Below are 16,214 nucleotides of genomic sequence, written 5' to 3' on the forward strand. Positions count from 1 at the left end.
ATGTGAGAACCCTGCAGTGCTAGAGCATAGTGTACTAGAGGAGAGGACAGCTAATCCTCAGGACATCCTCTAGAACATGAGGACACTCAGGACAGGCTGCTATATACCCTGATGTGAGAACCCTGCAGTGCTAGATTATAGTGTACTAGAGGGGAGGACAGCTAATCCTCAGGACATCCTCTAGAACATGAGGACACTCAGGACAGGCTGCTATACCCTGATGTGAGAACCCTGCAGTGCTAGAGCATAGTGTACTAGAGTAGAGGACAGCTAATCCTCAGGACAGCCTCTAGAACATGAGGACACTCAGACCAGGCTGCTATATACCCTGATGTGAGAACCCTGCAGTTCTAGATTATAGTGTACTAGAGGGGAGGACAGCTAATCCTCAGGACATCCTCTAGAACATGAGGACTCTCAGGCCAGGCTGTTATGCCCTGATGTGAGAACCCTGCAGTTCTAGATTATAGTGTACTAGAGGACAGCTATTTCTCAGGACATCCTCTAGAACATGAGGACACTCAGGACAGGCTGCTATATACCCTAATGTGAGAACCCTGCAGTTCTAGATTATAGTGTACTAGAGGGGAGGACAGCTAATCCTCAGGACATCCTCTAGAACATGAGGACACTCAGGACAGGCTGCTATATACCCTAATGTGAGAACCCTGCAGTTCTAGATCCTAGTGTACTAGAGGGGAGGGCAGCTAATCCTCAGGACATCCTGTAGAACGTGAGGACACTCAGACCAGGCTGCTATATACCCTGATGTGAGAACCCTGCAGTTCTAGATCCTAGTGTACTAGAGGAGAGGACAGCTAATCCTCAGGACATCCTCTAAAACATGAGGACACTCAGGACAGGCTGCTATATACCCTGATGAACCCTGCAGTGCTAGAGCATAGTGTACTAGAGGGGAGGACATCCTGTAGAACGTGAGGACACTCAGACCAGGCTGCTATATACCCTGATGTGAGAACCCTGCAGTTCTAGAGCATAGTGTACTAGAGGAGAGGACAGCTAATCCTCAGGACATCCTCTAGAACATGAGGACACTCAGGACAGGCTGCTATGCCCTCATGTGAGAACCCTGCAGTTCTAGATTATAGTGTACTAGAGGGGAGGACAGCTAATCCTCAGGACATCCTCTAGAACATAAGGACTCTCAGGACAGACTGCTATGCCCTGATGTGAGAACCCTGCAGTTCTAGATTATAGTGTACTAGAGGAGAGGACAGCTAATCCTCAGGACATCCTCTAGAACATGAGGACACTCAGGACAGGCTGCTATATACCCTGATGTGAGAACCCTGCAGTGCTAGATTATAGTGTACTAGAGGAGAGGACAGCTAATCCTCAGGACAGGCTCCTATGCCCTCATGTGAGAACCCTGCAGTTCTAGATCCTAGTGTACTAGAGGGGAGGACAGCTAATCCTCAGGACATCCTCTAGAACATGAGGACTCTCGGGACAGGCTGCTATATACCCTAATGTGAGAACCCTGCAGTTCTAGATTATAGTGTACTAGAGGAGAGGACAGCTAATCCTCAGGACATCCTTTAGAACATGAGGACTCTCGGGACAGGCTGCTATATACCCTAATGTGAGAACCCTGCAGTTCTAGATTATAGTGTACTAGAGGGGAGGACAGCTAATCCTCAGGACATCCTCTAGAACATGAGGACACCCAGGCCAGGCTCCTATACCCTCATGTGAGAACCCTGCAGTTCTAGATCCTAGTGTACTAGAGGAGAGGACAGCTAATCCTCAGGACATCCTCTAGAACATGAGGACTCTCAGGCCAGGCTGCTATATACCCTGATGTGAGAACCCTGCAGTTCTAGATCCTAGTGTACTAGAGGAGAGGACAGCTAATCCTCAGGACATCCTCTAGAACATGAGGACACTCAGGACAGGCTTCTATATACCCTGATGTGAGAACCCTGCAGTTCTAGATCCTAGTGTACTAGAGGAGAGGACAGCTAATCCTCAGGACATCCTCTAGAACGTGAGGACACTCAGGACAGGCTGCTAAGCCCTGTTGTGAGAACCCTGCAGTTCTAGATTATAGTGTACTAGAGGACAGCTAATCCTCAGGACATCCTCTAGAACATGAGGACTCTCAGGACAGGCTGCTATATACCCTGATGTGAGAACCCTGCAGTTCTAGATTATAGTGTACTAGAGGAGAGGACAGCTAATCCTCAGGACATCCTCTAGAACGTGAGGACACTCAGGACAGGCTGCTAAGCCCTGTTGTGAGAACCCTGCAGTTCTAGATTATAGTGTACTAGAGGACAGCTAATCCTCAGGACATCCTCTAGAACATGAGGACACTCAGGACAGGCTGCTATGCCCTCATGTGAGAAACCTGCAGTTCTAGATTATAGTGTACTAGAGGGGAGGACAGCTAATCCTCAGGACATCCTCTAAACATGAGGACACTCAGGACAGGCTGCTATATACCCTGATGAACCCTGCAGTGCTAGAGCATAGTGTACTAGAGGGGAGGACAGCTAATCCTCAGGACATCCTCTAGAACGTGAGGACACTCAGACCAGGCTGCTATATACCCTGATGTGAGAACCCTGCAGTTCTAGAGCATAGTGTACTAGAGGAGAGGACAGCTAATCCTCAGGACATCCTCTAGAACATGAGGACACTCAGGACAGGCTGCTATATACCCTGATGTGAGAACCCTGCAGTGCTAGATTATAGTGTACTAGAGGAGGACAGCTAATCCTCAGGACATCCTCTAGAACATGAGGACACTCAGGACAGGCTGCTATATACCCTAATGTGAGAACCCTGCAGTTCTAGATTATAGTGTACTAGAGGGGAGGACAGCTAATCCTCAGGACAGCCTCTAGAACATGAGGACTCTCAGGACAGGCTGCTATGCCCTCATGTGAGAACCCTGCAGTTCTAGATTATAGTGTACTAGAGGGGAGGACAGCTAATCCTCAGGACATCCTCTAGAACATGAGGACTCTCAGGACAGACTGCTATATGCCCTCATGTGAGAACCCTGCAGTTCTAGATCCTAGTGTACTAGAGGAGAGGACAGCTAATCCTCAGGACATCCTCTAGAACATGAGGACACTCGGGACAGGCTGCTATATACCCTGATGTGAGAACCCTGCAGTTCTAGATTATAGTGTACAAGAGGAGAGGACAGCTAATCCTCAGGACATCCTCTAGAACATGAGGACTCTCAGGACAGGCTGCTATGCCCTGATGTGAGAACCCTGCAGTTCTAGATTATAGTGTACTAGAGGGGAGGACAGCTAATCCTCAGGACATCCTCTAGAACATGAGGACTCTCAGGACAGACTGCTATATGCCCTCATGTGAGAACCCTGCAGTTCTAGATTATAGTGTACTAGAGGAGAGGACAGCTAATCCTCAGGACATCCTCTAGAACATGAGGACACTCAGGACAGGCTGCTATATACCCTAATGTGAGAACCCTGCAGTTCTAGATTATAGTGTACTAGAGGGGAGGACAGCTAATCCTCAGGACATCCTCTAGAACATGAGGACACTCGGGACAGGCTGCTATATACCCTGATGTGAGAACCCTGCAGTGCTAGAGCATAGTGTACTAGAGGACAGCTAATCCTCAGGACATCCTCTAGAACATGAGGACACTCAGGACAGGCTGCTATGCCCTCATGTGAGAACCCTGCAGTTCTAGATTATAGTGTACTAGAGGGGAGGACAGCTAATCCTCAGGACATCCTCTAGAACATGAGGACTCTCAGGACAGACTGCTATATGCCCTCATGTGAGAACCCTGCAGTTCTAGATTATAGTGTACTAGAGGAGAGGACAGCTAATCCTCAGGACATCCTCTAGAACATGAGGACACTCAGGACAGGCTGCTATATACCCTAATGTGAGAACCCTGCAGTTCTAGATCCTAGTGTACTAGAGGGGAGGGCAGCTAATCCTCAGGACATCCTGTAGAACGTGAGGACACTCAGACCAGGCTGCTATATACCCTGATGTGAGAACCCTGCAGTTCTAGATCCTAGTGTACTAGAGGAGAGGACAGCTAATCCTCAGGACATCCTCTAAAACATGAGGACACTCAGGACAGGCTGCTATATACCCTGATGAACCCTGCAGTGCTAGAGCATAGTGTACTAGAGGGGAGGACATCCTGTAGAACGTGAGGACACTCAGACCAGGCTGCTATATACCCTGATGTGAGAACCCTGCAGTTCTAGAGCATAGTGTACTAGAGGAGAGGACAGCTAATCCTCAGGACATCCTCTAGAACATGAGGACACTCAGGACAGGCTGCTATGCCCTCATGTGAGAACCCTGCAGTGCTAGAGCATAGTGTACTAGAGGGGAGGACAGCTAATCCTCAGGACATCCTGTAGAACGTGAGGACACTCAGACCAGGCTGCTATATACCCTGATGTGAGAACCCTGCAGTTCTAGATCCTAGTGTACTAGAGGAGAGGACAGCTAATCCTCAGGACATCCTCTAAAACATGAGGACACTCAGGACAGGCTGCTATATACCCTGATGAACCCTGCAGTGCTAGAGCATACTGTACTAGAGGGGAGGACAGCTAATCCTCAGGACAGCCTCTAGAACATGAGGACTCTCAGGACAGGCTGCTATGCCCTCATGTGAGAACCCTGCAGTTCTAGATTATAGTGTACTAGAGGGGAGGACAGCTAATCCTCAGGACATCCTCTAGAACATGAGGACTCTCAGGACAGACTGCTATATGCCCTCATGTGAGAACCCTGCAGTTCTAGATTATAGTGTACTAGAGGAGAGGACAGCTAATCCTCAGGACATCCTCTAGAACATGAGGACACTCAGGACAGGCTGCTATATACCCTAATGTGAGAACCCTGCAGTGCTAGATTATAGTGTACTAGAGGGGAGGACAGCTAATCCTCAGGACATCCTCTAGAACATGAGGACACTCAGGGACAGGCTGCTATATACCCTGATGTGAGAACCCTGCAGTGCTAGAGCATAGTGTACTAGAGGACAGCTAATCCTCAGGACATCCTCTAGAACATGAGGACACTCAGGACAGGCTGCTATGCCCTCATGTGAGAACCCTGCAGTTCTAGATTATAGTGTACTAGAGGGGAGGACAGCTAATCCTCAGGACATCCTCTAGAACATGAGGACTCTCAGGACAGACTGCTATATGCCCTCATGTGAGAACCCTGCAGTTCTAGATTATAGTGTACTAGAGGAGAGGACAGCTAATCCTCAGGACATCCTCTAGAACATGAGGACACTCAGGACAGGCTGCTATATACCCTAATGTGAGAACCCTGCAGTTCTAGATCCTAGTGTACTAGAGGGGAGGGCAGCTAATCCTCAGGACATCCTGTAGAACGTGAGGACACTCAGACCAGGCTGCTATATACCCTGATGTGAGAACCCTGCAGTTCTAGATCCTAGTGTACTAGAGGAGAGGACAGCTAATCCTCAGGACATCCTCTAAAACATGAGGACACTCAGGACAGGCTGCTATATACCCTGATGAACCCTGCAGTGCTAGAGCATAGTGTACTAGAGGGGAGGACATCCTGTAGAACGTGAGGACACTCAGACCAGGCTGCTATATACCCTGATGTGAGAACCCTGCAGTGCTAGATCCTAGTGTACTAGAGGAGAGGACAGCTAATCCTCAGGACATCCTCTAGAACATGAGGACACTCAGGACAGGCTGCTATGCCCTCATGTGAGAACCCTGCAGTTCTAGATTATAGTGTACTAGAGGGGAGGACAGCTAATCCTCAGGACATCCTCTAGAACATGAGGACACTCAGGACAGGCTGCTATATACCCTGATGAACCCTGCAGTGCTAGAGCATAGTGTACTAGAGGGGAGGACAGCTAATCCTCAGGACATCCTGTAGAACGTGAGGACACTCAGACCAGGCTGCTATATACCCTGATGTGAGAACCCTGCAGTTCTAGAGCATAGTGTACTAGAGGAGAGGACAGCTAATCCTCAGGACATCCTCTAGAACATGAGGACACTCAGGACAGGCTGCTATATACCCTGATGTGAGAACCCTGCAGTGCTAGATTATAGTGTACTAGAGAGGACAGCTAATCCTCAGGACATCCTCTAGAACATGAGGACACTCGGGACAGGCTGCTATATACCCTAATGTGAGAACCCTGCAGTTCTAGATTATAGTGTACTAGAGGAGAGGACAGCTAATCCTCAGGACATCCTCTAGAACATGAGGACACTCAGGACAGGCTGCTATATGCCCTCATGTGAGAACCCTGCAGTTCTAGATTATAGTGTACTAGAGGGGAGGACAGCTAATCCTCAGGACATCCTCTAGAACATGAGGACTCTCAGGACAGACTGCTATATGCCCTCATGTGAGAACCCTGCAGTTCTAGATTATAGTGTACAAGAGGACAGCTAATCCTCAGGACATCCTCTAGAACATGAGGACACTCAGGACAGGCTGCTATATGCCCTCATGTGAGAACCCTGCAGTTCTAGATTATAGTGTACTAGAGGGGAGGACAGCTAATCCTCAGGACATCCTCTAGAACATGAGGACTCTCAGGACAGACTGCTATATGCCCTCATGTGAGAACCCTGCAGTTCTAGATTATAGTGTACTAGAGGGGAGGACAGCTAATCCTCAGGACATCCTCTAGAACATGAGGACTCTCAGGACAGACTGCTATATGCCCTCATGTGAGAACCCTGCAGTTCTAGATTATAGTGTACTAGAGGAGAGGACAGCTAATCCTCAGGACATCCTCTAGAACATGAGGACACTCAGGACAGGCTGCTATATACCCTAATGTGAGAACCCTGCAGTTCTAGATTATAGTGTACTAGAGGGGAGGACAGCTAATCCTCAGGACAGCCTCTAGAACATGAGGACTCTCAGGACAGGCTGCTATATACCCTGATGTGAGAACCCTGCAGTTCTAGGTGTACTAGAGGGGAGGACAGCTAATCCTCAGGACATCCTCTAGAACATGAGGACACTCGGGACAGGCTGCTATATACCCTGATGTGAGAACCCTGCAGTTCTAGATTATAGTGTACAAGAGGAGAGGACAGCTAATCCTCAGGACATCCTCTAGAACATGAGGACTCTCAGGACAGGCTGCTATGCCCTCATGTGAGAACCCTGCAGTTCTAGATCCTAGTGTACTAGAGGAGAGGACAGCTAATCCTCAGGACATCCTCTAAAACATGAGGACACTCAGGACAGGCTGCTATATACCCTGATGAACCCTGCAGTGCTAGAGCATAGTGTACTAGAGGGGAGGACAGCTAATCCTCAGGACATCCTGTAGAACGTGAGGACACTCAGACCAGGCTGCTATATACCCTGATGTGAGAACCCTGCAGTTCTAGATCCTAGTGTACTAGAGGAGAGGACAGCTAATCCTCAGGACATCCTCTAGAACATGAGGACACTCAGGACAGGCTGCTATATACCCTAATGTGAGAACCCTGCAGTTCTAGATTATAGTGTACTAGAGGGGAGGACAGCTAATCCTCAGGACAGCCTCTAGAACATGAGGACTCTCAGGACAGGCTGCTATATACCCTGATGTGAGAACCCTGCAGTTCTAGATCCTAGTGTACTAGAGGGGAGGACAGCTAATCCTCAGGACATCCTCTAGAACATGAGGACACTCAGGACAGGCTGCTATATACCCTGATGTGAGAACCCTGCAGTTCTAGATTATAGTGTACAAGAGGAGAGGACAGCTAATCCTCAGGACATCCTCTAGAACATGAGGACTCTCAGGACAGGCTGCTATGCCCTCATGTGAGAACCCTGCAGTTCTAGATCCTAGTGTACTAGAGGAGAGGACAGCTAATCCTCAGGACATCCTCTAGAACATGAGGACACTCAGGACAGGCTGCTATATACCCTGATGAACCCTGCAGTGCTAGAGCATAGTGTACTAGAGGGGAGGACAGCTAATCCTCAGGACATCCTCTAGAACGTGAGGACACTCAGACCAGGCTGCTATATACCCTGATGTGAGAACCCTGCAGTTCTAGATCCTAGTGTACTAGAGGAGAGGACAGCTAATCCTCAGGACATCCTCTAGAACATGAGGACACTCAGGACAGGCTGCTATGCCCTCATGTGAGAACCCTGCAGTTCTAGATTATAGTGTACTAGAGGGGAGGACAGCTAATCCTCAGGACATCCTCTAGAACATAAGGACTCTCAGGACAGACTGCTATGCCCTGATGTGAGAACCCTGCAGTTCTAGATCCTAGTGTACTAGAGGAGAGGACAGCTAATCCTCAGGACATCCTCTAGAACATGAGGACTCTCAGGCCAGGCTGCTATGCCCTCATGTGAGAACCCTGCAGTTCTAGATTATAGTGTACTAGAGGAGAGGACAGCTAATCCTCAGGACATCCTCTAGAACATGAGGACACTCAGGACAGGCTGCTATATACCCTAATGTGAGAACCCTGCAGTTCTAGATTATAGTGTACTAGAGGGGAGGACAGCTAATCCTCAGGACAGCCTCTAGAACATGAGGACTCTCAGGACAGGCTGCTATATACCCTCATGTGAGAACCCTGCAGTTCTAGATCCTAGTGTACTAGAGGGGAGGACAGCTAATCCTCAGGACAGCCTCTAGAACATGAGGACTCTCAGGACAGGCTGCTATATACCCTCATGTGAGAACCCTGCAGTTCTAGATCCTAGTGTACTAGAGGAGAGGACAGCTAATCCTCAGGACATCCTCTAGAACATGAGGACACTCAGGACAGGCTGCTATATACCCTGATGTGAGAACCCTGCAGTTCTAGATTATAGTGTACAAGAGGAGAGGACAGCTAATCCTCAGGACATCCTCTAGAACATGAGGACTCTCAGGACAGGCTGCTATGCCCTCATGTGAGAACCCTGCAGTTCTAGATCCTAGTGTACTAGAGGAGAGGACAGCTAATCCTCAGGACATCCTCTAGAACATGAGGACACTCAGGCCAGGCTGCTATATACCCTGATGTGAGAACCCTGCAGTTCTAGATTATAGTGTACTAGAGGGGAGGACAGCTAATCCTCAGGACATCCTCTAGAACATGAGGACTCTCAGGACAGACTGCTATATGCCCTCATGTGAGAACCCTGCAGTTCTAGATTATAGTGTACTAGAGGAGAGGACAGCTAATCCTCAGGACATCCTCTAGAACATGAGGACACTCAGGACAGGCTGCTATATACCCTAATGTGAGAACCCTGCAGTTCTAGATTATAGTGTACTAGAGGGGAGGACAGCTAATCCTCAGGACATCCTCTAGAACATGAGGACACTCGGGACAGGCTGCTATATACCCTGATGTGAGAACCCTGCAGTGCTAGAGCATAGTGTACTAGAGGACAGCTAATCCTCAGGACATCCTCTAGAACATGAGGACACTCAGGACAGGCTGCTATGCCCTCATGTGAGAACCCTGCAGTTCTAGATTATAGTGTACTAGAGGGGAGGACAGCTAATCCTCAGGACATCCTCTAGAACATGAGGACTCTCAGGACAGACTGCTATATGCCCTCATGTGAGAACCCTGCAGTTCTAGATTATAGTGTACTAGAGGGGAGGACAGCTAATCCTCAGGACAGCCTCTAGAACATGAGGACACTCAGGACAGGCTGCTATATACCCTAATGTGAGAACCCTGCAGTTCTAGATTATAGTGTACTAGAGGGGAGGACAGCTAATCCTCAGGACATCCTCTAGAACATGAGGACACTCGGGACAGGCTGCTATATACCCTGATGTGAGAACCCTGCAGTTCTAGAGCATAGTGTACTAGAGGACAGCTAATCCTCAGGACATCCTCTAGAACATGAGGACACTCGGGACAGGCTGCTATATACCCTGACGTGAGAACCCTGCAGTGCTAGAGCATAGTGTACTAGAGGAGAGGACAGCTAATCCTCAGGACATCCTCTAGAACATGAGGACACTCGGGACAGGCTGCTATATACCCTGATGTGAGAACCCTGCAGTGCTAGAGCATAGTGTACTAGAGGAGAGGACAGCTAATCCTCAGGACATCCTCTAGAACATGAGGACACTCAGGACAGGCTGCTATATACCCTGATGTGAGAACCCTGCAGTGCTAGATTATAGTGTACTAGAGGGGAGGACAGCTAATCCTCAGGACATCCTCTAGAACATGAGGACACTCAGGACAGGCTGCTATACCCTGATGTGAGAACCCTGCAGTGCTAGAGCATAGTGTACTAGAGTAGAGGACAGCTAATCCTCAGGACAGCCTCTAGAACATGAGGACACTCAGACCAGGCTGCTATATACCCTGATGTGAGAACCCTGCAGTTCTAGATTATAGTGTACTAGAGAGGACATCTAATCCTCAGGACATCCTCTAGAACATGAGGACTCTCAGGCCAGGCTGTTATGCCCTGATGTGAGAACCCTGCAGTTCTAGATTATAGTGTACTAGAGGACAGCTATTTCTCAGGACATCCTCTAGAACATGAGGACACTCAGGACAGGCTGCTATATACCCTAATGTGAGAACCCTGCAGTTCTAGATTATAGTGTACTAGAGGGGAGGACAGCTAATCCTCAGGACATCCTCTAGAACATGAGGACACTCAGGACAGGCTGCTATATACCCTAATGTGAGAACCCTGCAGTTCTAGATCCTAGTGTACTAGAGGGGAGGGCAGCTAATCCTCAGGACATCCTGTAGAACGTGAGGACACTCAGACCAGGCTGCTATATACCCTGATGTGAGAACCCTGCAGTTCTAGATCCTAGTGTACTAGAGGAGAGGACAGCTAATCCTCAGGACATCCTCTAAAACATGAGGACACTCAGGACAGGCTGCTATATACCCTGATGAACCCTGCAGTGCTAGAGCATAGTGTACTAGAGGGGAGGACATCCTGTAGAACGTGAGGACACTCAGACCAGGCTGCTATATACCCTGATGTGAGAACCCTGCAGTTCTAGAGCATAGTGTACTAGAGGAGAGGACAGCTAATCCTCAGGACATCCTCTAGAACATGAGGACACTCAGGACAGGCTGCTATGCCCTCATGTGAGAACCCTGCAGTTCTAGATTATAGTGTACTAGAGGGGAGGACAGCTAATCCTCAGGACATCCTGTAGAACGTGAGGACACTCAGACCAGGCTGCTATATACCCTGATGTGAGAACCCTGCAGTTCTAGAGCATAGTGTACTAGAGGAGAGGACAGCTAATCCTCAGGACATCCTCTAGAACATGAGGACACTCAGGACAGGCTGCTATATACCCTGATGTGAGAACCCTGCAGTTCTAGATTATAGTGTACAAGAGGACAGCTAATCCTCAGGACATCCTCTAGAACATGAGGACACTCGGGACAGGCTGCTATATACCCTAATGTGAGAACCCTGCAGTTCTAGATTATAGTGTACTAGAGGAGAGGACAGCTAATCCTCAGGACATCCTCTAGAACATGAGGACACTCAGGACAGGCTGCTATATGCCCTCATGTGAGAACCCTGCAGTTCTAGATTATAGTGTACTAGAGGGGAGGACAGCTAATCCTCAGGACAGCCTCTAGAACATGAGGACTCTCAGGACAGGCTGCTATATACCCTGATGTGAGAACCCTGCAGTTCTAGATCCTAGTGTACTAGAGGGGAGGACAGCTAATCCTCAGGACATCCTCTAGAACATGAGGACACTCGGGACAGGCTGCTATATACCCTGATGTGAGAACCCTGCAGTTCTAGATTATAGTGTACAAGAGGAGAGGACAGCTAATCCTCAGGACATCCTCTAGAACATGAGGACTCTCAGGACAGGCTGCTATGCCCTCATGTGAGAACCCTGCAGTTCTAGATTATAGTGTACTAGAGGGGAGGACAGCTAATCCTCAGGACATCCTCTAGAACATGAGGACTCTCAGGACAGACTGCTATATGCCCTCATGTGAGAACCCTGCAGTTCTAGATCCTAGTGTACTAGAGGAGAGGACAGCTAATCCTCAGGACATCCTCTAAAACATGAGGACACTCAGGACAGGCTGCTATATACCCTGATGAACCCTGCAGTGCTAGAGCATAGTGTACTAGAGGGGAGGACATCCTGTAGAACGTGAGGACACTCAGACCAGGCTGCTATATACCCTGATGTGAGAACCCTGCAGTTCTAGATTATAGTGTACTAGAGGAGAGGACAGCTAATCCTCAGGACATCCTCTAGAACATGAGGACACTCAGGACAGGCTGCTATGCCCTCATGTGAGAACCCTGCAGTGCTAGAGCATAGTGTACTAGAGGGGAGGACAGCTAATCCTCAGGACATCCTGTAGAACGTGAGGACACTCAGACCAGGCTGCTATATACCCTGATGTGAGAACCCTGCAGTTCTAGATCCTAGTGTACTAGAGGAGAGGACAGCTAATCCTCAGGACATCCTCTAAAACATGAGGACACTCAGGACAGGCTGCTATATACCCTGATGAACCCTGCAGTGCTAGAGCATAGTGTACTAGAGGGGAGGACAGCTAATCCTCAGGACATCCTCTAGAACATGAGGACACTCAGGACAGGCTGCTATATACCCTGATGTGAGAACCCTGCAGTTCTAGATCCTAGTGTACTAGAGGAGAGGACAGCTAATTCTCAGGACATCCTCTAGAACATGAGGACACTCAGGACAGGCTGCTATGCCCTCATGTGAGAACCCTGCAGTTCTAGATTATAGTGTACAAGAGGAGAGGACAGCTAATCCTCAGGACATCCTCTAGAACATGAGGACACTCAGGACAGGCTGCTATATACCCTAATGTGAGAACCCTGCAGTTCTAGATTATAGTGTACTAGAGGGGAGGACAGCTAATCCTCAGGTCATCCTCTAGAACATGAGGACTCTCAGGACAGACTGCTATGCCCTGATGTGAGAACCCTGCAGTTCTAGATTATAGTGTACTAGAGGAGAGGACAGCTAATCCTCAGGACATCCTCTAGAACATGAGGACACTCAGGACAGGCTGCTATATACCCTAATGTGAGAACCCTGCAGTTCTAGATTATAGTGTACTAGAGGGGAGGACAGCTAATCCTCAGGACAGCCTCTAGAACATGAGGACTCTCAGGACAGGCTGCTATATACCCTCATGTGAGAACCCTGCAGTTCTAGATCCTAGTGTACTAGAGGAGAGGACAGCTAATCCTCAGGACATCCTCTAGAACATGAGGACACTCGGGACAGGCTGCTATATACCCTGATGTGAGAACCCTGCAGTTCTAGATTATAGTGTACAAGAGGAGAGGACAGCTAATCCTCAGGACATCCTCTAGAACATGAGGACTCTCAGGCCAGGCTGCTATGCCCTCATGTGAGAACCCTGCAGTTCTAGATTATAGTGTACTAGAGGAGAGGACAGCTAATCCTCAGGACATCCTCTAGAACATGAGGACTCTCAGGACAGACTGCTATATGCCCTCATGTGAGAACCCTGCAGTTCTAGATTATAGTGTACTAGAGGAGAGGACAGCTAATCCTCAGGACATCCTCTAGAACATGAGGACTCTCAGGACAGGCTGCTATGCCCTCATGTGAGAACCCTGCAGTTCTAGATTATAGTGTACTAGAGGAGAGGACAGCTAATCCTCAGGACATCCTCTAGAACATGAGGACACTCGGGACAGGCTGCTATATACCCTGATGTGAGAACCCTGCAGTGCTAGAGCATAGTGTACTAGAGGACAGCTAATCCTCAGGACATCCTCTAGAACATGAGGACACTCAGGACAGGCTGCTATGCCCTCATGTGAGAACCCTGCAGTTCTAGATTATAGTGTACTAGAGGGGAGGACAGCTAATCCTCAGGACATCCTCTAGAACATGAGGACACTCGGGACAGGCTGCTATATACCCTGATGTGAGAACCCTGCAGTGCTAGAGCATAGTGTACTAGAGGACAGCTAATCCTCAGGACATCCTCTAGAACATGAGGACACTCAGGACAGGCTGCTATATACCCTGATGTGAGAACCCTGCAGTGCTAGATTATAGTGTACTAGAGGGGAGGACAGCTAATCCTCAGGACATCCTCTAGAACATGAGGACACTCAGGACAGGCTGCTATACCCTGATGTGAGAACCCTGCAGTGCTAGAGCATAGTGTACTAGAGGACAGCTAATCCTCAGGACATCCTCTAGAACATGAGGACACTCAGGACAGGCTGCTATATACCCTGATGTGAGAACCCTGCAGTGCTAGATTATAGTGTACTAGAGTAGAGGACAGCTAATCCTCAGGACAGCCTCTAGAACATGAGGACACTCAGACCAGGCTGCTATATACCCTGATGTGAGAACCCTGCAGTTCTAGATTATAGTGTACTAGAGGGGAGGACAGCTAATCCTCAGGACATCCTCTAGAACATGAGGACTCTCAGGCCAGGCTGTTATGCCCTGATGTGAGAACCCTGCAGTTCTAGATTATAGTGTACTAGAGGACAGCTAATCCTCAGGACATCCTCTAGAACATGAGGACACTCAGGACAGGCTGCTATATACCCTAATGTGAGAACCCTGCAGTTCTAGATTATAGTGTACTAGAGGGGAGGACAGCTAATCCTCAGGACATCCTCTAGAACATGAGGACACTCAGGACAGGCTCCTATGCCCTGATGTGAGAACCCTGCAGTGCTAGATCCTAGTGTACTAGAGGAGAGGACAGCTAATCCTCAGGACATCCTCTAGAACATGAGGACTCTCAGGCCAGGCTCCTATGCCCTGATGTGAGAACCCTGCAGTTCTAGAGCATAGTGTACTAGAGGAGAGGACAGCTAATCCTCAGGACATCCTCTAGAACATGAGGACACTCGGGACAGGCTGCTATATACCCTGATGTGAGAACCCTGCAGTGCTAGAGCATAGTGTACTAGAGGAGAGGACAGCTAATCCTCAGGACATCCTCTAGAACATGAGGACACTCAGGACAGGCTGCTATATACCCTGATGTGAGAACCCTGCAGTGCTAGATCCTAGTGTACTAGAGGGGAGGACAGCTAATCCTCAGGACATCCTCTAGAACATGAGGACACTCAGGACAGGCTGCTATACCCTGATGTGAGAACCCTGCAGTGCTAGAGCATAGTGTACTAGAGTAGAGGACAGCTAATCCTCAGGACATCCTCTAGAACATGAGGACACTCAGACCAGGCTGCTATATACCCTGATGTGAGAACCCTGCAGTTCTAGATTATAGTGTACTAGAGGGGAGGACAGCTAATCCTCAGGACATCCTCTAGAACATGAGGACTCTCAGGCCAGGCTGTTATGCCCTGATGTGAGAACCCTGCAGTTCTAGATTATAGTGTACTAGAGGACAGCTAATCCTCAGGACATCCTCTAGAACATGAGGACACTCAGGACAGGCTGCTATATACCCTAATGTGAGAACCCTGCAGTTCTAGATTATAGTGTACTAGAGGGGAGGACAGCTAATCCTCAGGACATCCTCTAGAACATGAGGACACTCGGGCCAGGCTCCTATGCCCTGATGTGAGAACCCTGCAGTGCTAGATCCTAGTGTACTAGAGGAGAGGACAGCTAATCCTCAGGACATCCTCTAGAACATGAGGACTCTCAGGCCAGGCTCCTATGCCCTGATGTGAGAACCCTGCAGTTCTAGAGCATAGTGTACTAGAGGAGAGGACAGCTAATCCTCAGGACATCTAGAACATGATGCCAACGTATTCTTTCTACTGGTGCAGAGACTTACCCAGAGTGTTGACAAGGCAGATGCCGCACATGTCCAGTGTGAGGAGCTTGTGGTAGACGGACGCCCCACCATGGTGGTTCATGAAGAGATGGTATAGGACACTGCCCAGCTGGGGGCTGATACAGGCCAAGTAATGGACCACACCAAGCCAAGGTACAGACAGCTGGCGCCATGGAATTTGTAAAGGGAGTAAGAAACAGAAGCCGAGGAGTGGGATCCCTGAAACAGAGGAGCTACAGTCAGCCCTGGAGGAAGCATGGCAGGCAGCGGTGATTACATCTCCAGCCTCACGTCGGAGCCGTGTACAACATGAGCGGCTGTAACCTGAACCACGGCCTTATTTACTGCCCCGAGGTATCACTACACACTGCATGCACAACCACCCAGGACGGCGGCTCCTGGAATACTGCCATGCGGTGTCTTCAGTCTCCTGCGGCTCAA

At 49.0% G+C, this 16,214-nt stretch overlaps 1 protein-coding gene across 1 annotated transcript in view; it reads right to left on the reverse strand.

Moving 5' to 3' along the window:
• Nucleotides 1–16,214, reverse strand: part of PAQR4 (progestin and adipoQ receptor family member 4) — a 48,824-nt gene that overhangs the window by 25,299 nt on the left and 7,311 nt on the right. The window contains exon 3 of the mRNA XM_040439965.1: nt 15,774–15,992. Coding sequence (XP_040295899.1) covers nt 15,774–15,992 — 219 coding nt within the window. The remainder of the gene's footprint in view (nt 1–15,773; nt 15,993–16,214) is intronic.

Source organism: Bufo bufo, chromosome 7 (assembly GCF_905171765.1).
Source record: "Bufo bufo chromosome 7, aBufBuf1.1, whole genome shotgun sequence".
In the NCBI taxonomy this organism is placed as follows: domain Eukaryota; kingdom Metazoa; phylum Chordata; class Amphibia; order Anura; family Bufonidae; genus Bufo; species Bufo bufo.